Here is a 7299-nt window from a genome sequence, read left to right as displayed (position 1 = left end):
CTGTTGTTTCTTTCAGTTCATAATGGTTTCTTTTAAGGAAACGAGTTGCTTTTTCTGTTTCACACTGCCTGAGTCCTTCTGTGTCTCTGACTCTCAGTCCTTCACTGCATCCCCCTCGTCTCACCCTTTCCTGTCCTTTGTTTTGTATCGTACTGCGGGATTTGCAGCAGTTTGTGCTCTAAGTCCTTCTGGGTAAGACTTTCCCAGAATGGACACGTCCGTGCCATCTTTGCTGCAAAGGACGTGAAGATCTGTCCAGTTTGAGGACTCTGCAGTTCTTTTCTTCTTGACATAGATGGTGCCTCAGCTGAATTGCAATTCAGTGCTTTTGCAACTCCAGGCTGAAGATTTTTAGTTAGCAAGCCGCTTCAAAGTAGCATCTGCTATATGCTTCTGGTCACTCTCCATGTCCATGGTTTCCTTGAGGGCTGTAGCAGGTTTCTCTCTCATGTTTCCCTACACCGTGCACTTTTGGTACCATGCATTATGGCATTATGGTTCAGAAAGGCCCCTGAAGCAGATAAGCTGCCCCCATATTTCACATAAAGGATAGCCTTCTTCAGGTGCCATTAGCCCCTTGGCAAACAGAGTGCTTAATATCCCGTGTTGTTCTCATCTGACCGTAACGTCTTCTTCCAGTTGGTCCTAGAGTGTCACACATGAAAAGGGGGGCTGGAAACAAAAAGCAGCCCGGGAATTTGCCACTTACTGGTGGGGTGGAGGGGAGGGAGTGTCCATTTGGTATATTTCACTGATCCACCAGTGAAATGAATCATTCGCCATCGATCATCTCAAGCAACTGCCCTGCAGATACACCAAGATCAGCCAACAGCAGACTGGCTGTCACGAGACCCACCAGGAAAATTCCCAAACTTCCCAATGGCCAGTTCGCTCCTGCACGTTTTAAGCATGGACAGTCTCCCACGCTCACCACACATGGCTGTTCACCTGCAGGCAGTGTCTCTCCTATCTGCCGCGGACAACCACCGCTTCTCTTTGGCTGACTTATGACTCTTGCTGCCCTCCCTCATAATTCCCCCTCCCATACTCACTTTCCGAAGGTGGCGCAGGCTGACTCACCATTCTCGGCCTTATTACGATGCTGCCGGTGCTCCTTCGATAGCTGTGCTTCAGGCGATCTACCGTGCCTTTGCTTTAACCATCCCCCGGTTAGCGAGCTCGAGAACCATATCCCGCATTAGCTTTCAATATCTCTTTGTCACTAACAGACTACAGTATCACCCAGAGCCTGCCGCCTTTAATCGAAAATGATGTCAGTACCTGAACTTCACACAGGCGAACTCCATGTAAACAATTACGAAACTTTTGCAGACAGAGCACGAGAGATTTTCTAAGCAAGATGCGCGCAGTCCCCAGGTTACAAATGAGATCCGGTATCTATGTCTGTCTTTAAATTGAATTTGTTGGTAAGTCTGAAAAAATATTAAAAAGTGCATCTCAAATATAATCATTATCATGATTATTATTATTATCTTTATTTTTGTTGTTATTATACAGTAATAATAGTAACTATATATGGTACTGCACTCTATTGTACATCGAACTGACAAACCACTGAAGCAGTGAAATGTTTTAAAGTGTCACAAAGTGCACCTTTGTTATTACGAATCATTGTATTTAACCCATGTTTTATTATATTATAGGCTTTATGGTAATTTGTTCGTAAGTACAAGTTGTCCGTAAGTCAGGCACTTTTGTCCTGGGGACTGATTGTATAAGAAAAGGGTTTAATGCTTATCCTGTCAGTTCTGTTTCTGGCATTGGGGTAGGTAGCACTGTAGCCTCAGACCCCCATTGCCTGGGGTTTGAGTCGAAGCCCAGCAGTGTGGGTGTGAGTGTGTATGGGGGGGTCGTAAGTTCTCTCTGTAGTGTGCAGATTTCCTGCTCCCGTTCAAAGATATTCCATTAAGTGACAGTGAACTGCCCACAGGTTTGTGCCAACCCTGCGACGGACTATCATCCTGTCCTGCACTGCCTGACAGAGGAAGCCTCTGTCACCACAACCTACTGGATCTACTGTCACCACAACCTACTGGATCTACTGTTACCACACTCTACTCTTTGTCACACTCTACTGGACCAATGGTTGGAAGAGGGATCAGCGATCTGAGTGGGATAATCCTTGTAAATACCAGATCAATTCCAAGCTTCACAACTAAATGTAAAAACTCCAAACCAGGTTTTGGTAACCATTGCATTTTATATGCGTGTGTGATACTGCATCATTTCTAGATCCACATAAACAGAAAAGCTTATTAACTTTTGAGATATGTGGCAAATCAGAAAATACTTTTACGTTTGCTTGATTTCTGTCGTTTTATAGTCACGCACCACTTACAATGTCCTCAGGCACGGCTGTAGTCTTCAGGAATGAATGCTAAATGTTAATGGGGAAATGTGGCTGCAAAGTGACCACTCGGAGTTCCAGGGTACCGGGGTGAAGCTGCCACCCTCATGCCACAGGGGGCCCCCGTGTGGTGGGTGGGGCCCCAGATCCTGCTGTCACGTCACATCGGTGAAGTTTCCAGTCGCGTACCACCTTCTCTGCCTTCCCGTCCTGAATACCTGAGCATGTAGAGACACTACCAGGTGACGGGGATCGTCGCGTATCCATTCCTGACGTTCTTCCGCCATACTTTTCCACGTCTCACGTTAGTTACGGCCACATTCCTAAGGACGTTTTTCGCAGCGCGTCGGGCCATTGTGCTACCACTGACCTTCGGCGCGAATGGAATTACTTTGCAAGATTTCCAAGGGAAGCAGGACGGTTATCAAAAGGAAGCTACCAGTCAGACTCTTTGCCCATGTAACTCTCTCCAATGTGGTTTCAGCAAAACAGTGATTTATTGGACAGCAAATTAATTCATAAACAGATATGCACCGAGTGTTGAAAAGCAGCACCTCCCCAACAGAACCCAGTGTATAGGTGGTGTGGATGAATACGGGGTGAATTCCTGGGGAGTGATGACCCTGACACAAGGGCAGAATGGTGATTTCCCCTCTATTGAGTGAAAGCAACTGGCTAGCTTTCTGACAAATGTTAGCTGCCTGACTTCCCAGATTATAATTATGTGAATTCGTAGTGTTATTTTATTACCTTTGGCGATTGAATTATTCATATTTTAATAACTGAGGTGTCTGCAGTCACCCATTCCGTGGCCAAAGACTATAGCAGGGAATCGAGGCATGAGGGGAAACCCCTCAGAGGGGTCCCCCTACGGGCCGTGCATGTGTCTGCAGGCTACAGGGTTACACCAGCCTCTCTGCTTAACATTGATGTGGTGTCCAATAGCCCTGATGGACTGAGTTTCACTTTCATTTAAGTCAATTAACTTTTCAGTTACTTTTGAATATTCTGGAAGATTATAGTTTTCAGGTTCTAGCTCCAGAATTATTCCTGGTACTTATTGGTTGCCACCTGCAAATCAAAAATTCAGAAATGTTAATATATTCTTCATCAACACTGCCTATTGACAGTCACATTCTATGACCATGGAATACAGATTTATCAACCTGTCAGCTTACCCTAATATTTTTTAATGATGTGTCATGTTGAATTCAAGGCTGCTGAAATTGGTAGAGAGGACACTAGGGTCTTTAGAGCTCGATAGTTTTATTTGATATTTGTCCTGCCTGTTTTAGTGGCATCTGCGCGATCGGCCATTTCAAAGAAATGAAACAGAAAATTTCATTGACCAATGTGGCCAAAATAGAATGCATGCCTGACATGGATAAACATGGTTACACTACGGTAAAACAGATGACGTCTTATCCTAAGCCTTGCACAGTAAATAAAATAATTCTTTATATTTCAGAATACTGAGCAAAAATACTCATCCTCTGTTTCAATAATGACAAAAAAAACATTCTCAGTCAACAACCAAACAGAATGTAGTTGGAAGCCTTCTTTGTCTTGGGTGCTGATCCAAAATTTTGTATTTCTTTGGACCGTCATTTCATGAGATCATGTGCTCTTTCTTGGTGTCAGACAGTCACCGTTCCTCTCCCCAACACAGCAGAAGCTACAGAAAGCCAGCAGGAAGTCCAAGTCCGAGGCCAAAGACCAACATTCCTGAGGAACAGGAAGGTAAGAAGAGGTAGCCATGGTATTTGCGGATGAGCCTGGCACTGGTTCCTCACTGGATGCTCCGTTTCTCCACCCTGCTGACCCTCCCACGTCCAGTCCAGCTTTGCAGCCCCAGACTAACAGCATCGGACTTCTCATCTGACAGAAATAAGCAATGGCCAGCCTCGTGTTGATGGAGTTCTCTCCCCAACCCAAAGGGGGCGCTCTAGGAAACCATGGAGCAGCAGCAGGCAGGGGACCCTCAGTGAGCCCTGTGTTGCTGGTGATCCCCATTGTCACTGACCCCTAGCAAAATTCCTGCAGAAGGCAGAACAGAATGAAGACCAGAAAATTCCTTTTACACTTTTAAAAACAAACTTCTTCAGCATAAATCTGAAACAGTCTTTTTCTATTGTTTCTTATTGGTTGCTCTAGAATATTCGTTTCTACCTTCTATTTGTCCTCCCTGGGTGCCATGATCTCCTAAATCTTTGGGAGTGTCCTGGGTGCCTCTCAAATTTAATGGTAGACAGCCTCAAAGCGAGGGGGGCCCTATGCACGTTTCTGAAAACAAGCAACAAATACCTGGTGTTTTCACAAATGTACTGGTTTGGAAAAGTGCATTTGACATTTAACATACTGATACGTATGGACTTGTTTTCACAAGCCCGCCCAGCTAACTGCTGGCTGTAGAAGATCCCACCTGCCCAGAGGCCTTTGTGATGCGAGGAAAACATGCGGCGAAGGCGCGACAGGCAATGAACCCATATTTACGCCTATGTTCGTCATATACGACACACATTTACCATCATATCCCGTTTCTTTCAACGTAAAGCTTTCTTGATAATCCGGGAGAAATCCCCTTACCTGGACTTGCTTTCCCTGTGGCAGAAAGTTGCGCACTTGCCGTCTTCCCTACTGGCGCACTTGCAGCGCGCTTTCTCCGCCCTGCGCTGGTCCGAAGACGCGGCGGCTGAGCGCTTTTGCCTCGGAGCGCTTCCCAGTCCGTAAGACACGGTGCGCCTAGACAGAAAGCAACGTCAGTGCAGTCGATGGGCATGCTTAGATCTGCAATATTATTTTAGACAATTTAATTCTATGAATGCGTACTCTGGCGTGTTGACCCAGATGATGTCGAGATGACAGAAGTAGACGCACTCCTTGTCTAGGAAACTTGCGCAGGAGCAACGTTTCGTCCTGCTGTGGTGCTCCAGGCGTCTGTTGCTGACTGCTGGCTCCTTAGTGAATGTAGCCGGCGCCACTGAGAGCAGTGAAAAAGTATGACACCGATCTCAGTATTTACGCTTTAACACCCAAGCCACCTTAACACATGTACAATTGTTCTACCAAACTAAATATTAACATCTTAACGAGTAATGGGAGGGAAAATATTTTTGCGCAACTGCCCTTTAAAGTTCAATATATTCTTATAAATTATTATCATTAATTGATAAACACTTTACAACATATTTTGTGACATCCTTTAGTTTCTATTAAGTTTTAAGTTTAAGTTTAAAAAGACTTTCAAAATATCCGTAACGTACCTGGGTGTAAAAATCCAAAAGACATCACCGACAACACTGAAAAAATTAGGTGCAATTCCATCTCGATGTTTTTTTTTTATTATTATGAAATTTCCTGTGATTCAGAAACTGCCAGCAAAACTGTTAAACTGAGTAAAATTTTTCCCATGTGCGCTTTTCGCTGATGCCTGGACTGCTGTCTTAGTCCTTATATAGTCTCTAGGACCCCCCTTCTTCCCCCCGCTCAGACGCGTGTAAACACGCTTGTTCTCTGACTTATTAGTAGACAAAGCTTTTTTTTCTAGAAGGTGCCGAAACGCGACTTGTAGATTGAGATAAGACATTTGCACTTGTACTTTCTGAGTGATGGAAGGACTGAGGGCGGCGCGACAGGAGGCTTGGCAAATATCTGGATGAGAATGGAGGCATTTTTTTGCTTTCTGCCCAGCAGATGGCGACATGACGCCGCGAATATGCGGGCTGCCACATACAGTTCGAAAGTATCGACTCGCTATCATTAATACTGTCTAAATGTTTCATGATGCCAACATGAGAAGGTATACTAAATTAATGCAATGCTCGATAAAATGCATGACTTCTTAGAGAGTCTTTATTAGATATATTTTAGAATTCGTCTTAAATGGCTTCATTATATGATTAAAAAGAGTAATATAATCAGTCTGATGAACACTGAGACTAATTTCTTGATCATATAACTGAATGCAAAGAGAATCACTTAACATTCGCTACACTGCGCAGTTGTGTTGAGGAATTTTAAGCATGGACAGGCTGTGTTTCGACAGAATGGACAAAATGAAACGGCGACTTCTGAATAGCGTTTCAAGAAAAATATTTAGCTGTTTCCTCTGGCTGGTCCAGTTCCTCCCTGCAGTCCAAAGACATGCAGTTATGCAGATCAGTATGTTTCAACTCCCCAGTGTGCGAGTGTGTGTGCCCTGTGGTGGACTGGAATCCTGCCCAGGATGTACCCCTGTCCTCTGCTTGTGATAAGCTCCAGCAACCCCCCCCCCTATCCCCACCCTGTACTGGAAAAGCATTTGAAGGATAGATGGATGAATTCCAAATAAATCCTGTGAACTGTTCTTTAAGCAAAGACTAGCTACAAGTCCATCCAATGCATGTTAAACAATATGGGGAATGTGGAAATGTCTTCATAATCAGTAGATTGCTGCACATATGGAATGAGTATCTTCTAGGCCTGTTAATAGTCAGTACGGCACAAAAGCATCGATGTTCCGAAAGACTTGAAGTACAAAACAGTGTTTGAGCTTCTAAAGTGCCATGGTGGGTAGCATTTTATTTAGGGACATGCAGTCATCACCACATAATAACACATAGCGCAACGGTCTAATTATTAATTACAATTTCCCACAGTTGTTCGAGGAATTTGAATAACCGTTGAACAAACAATATCAAACGAGAGTGAGAATTTACAGCCAAAGTAAGAACGACTGTCAATCCTCTTCAGGGAATCATATCTTCCTAATCTTCAGCAGGAACATGAAGTGACGTCTGTCATCTGACTCCTTTGGGTCCATATTATTCAACCTGACACAACTCCTCCTGTTACGAAGGCAGCATATGAGTGGAGGGCTTAGTGAGGTAGTGGCTTGGATTTTGCCCTGCTTGTTCAGAGCTGACTGTGGGGTTAGGGAAGGAGCCTGACAG

The 7299-nt window shown here is 44.4% G+C and overlaps 1 protein-coding gene across 2 annotated transcripts; it reads right to left on the bottom strand.

Moving 5' to 3' along the window:
• Window positions 1–2825: 2825 nt before the first annotated feature.
• edn1 (endothelin 1) lies at window positions 2826–5966 on the bottom strand. 2 transcript variants are annotated; one of them, XM_048994540.1, is made up of 5 exons: window positions 5632–5961; window positions 5198–5348; window positions 4955–5110; window positions 4538–4651; window positions 2829–4405 (listed from the first exon to the last, which is right to left on the bottom strand). In XM_048994540.1, exons 1-5 carry the CDS (start codon window positions 5690–5692, stop codon window positions 4384–4386), a joined length of 504 nt encoding a protein of 167 aa, XP_048850497.1. In that variant the 5' UTR covers window positions 5693–5961; the 3' UTR covers window positions 2829–4383. The 2 variants fall into 2 exon arrangements, with proteins under 2 accessions (XP_048850498.1, XP_048850497.1); XM_048994541.1 differs by lacking the exon at window positions 4538–4651 and having other exon boundaries at window positions 2826–4405; window positions 5632–5966.
• Between the last annotated feature and the right edge of the window lie 1333 nt (window positions 5967–7299).

Source organism: Brienomyrus brachyistius, chromosome 23, assembly GCF_023856365.1.
Source record: "Brienomyrus brachyistius isolate T26 chromosome 23, BBRACH_0.4, whole genome shotgun sequence".
Classification (NCBI taxonomy): Eukaryota; Metazoa; Chordata; class Actinopteri; order Osteoglossiformes; family Mormyridae; genus Brienomyrus; species Brienomyrus brachyistius.
The sequence above is the reverse complement of the archived record's forward strand: the minus strand, read 5'-3'. Positions and strand labels throughout refer to the sequence as shown.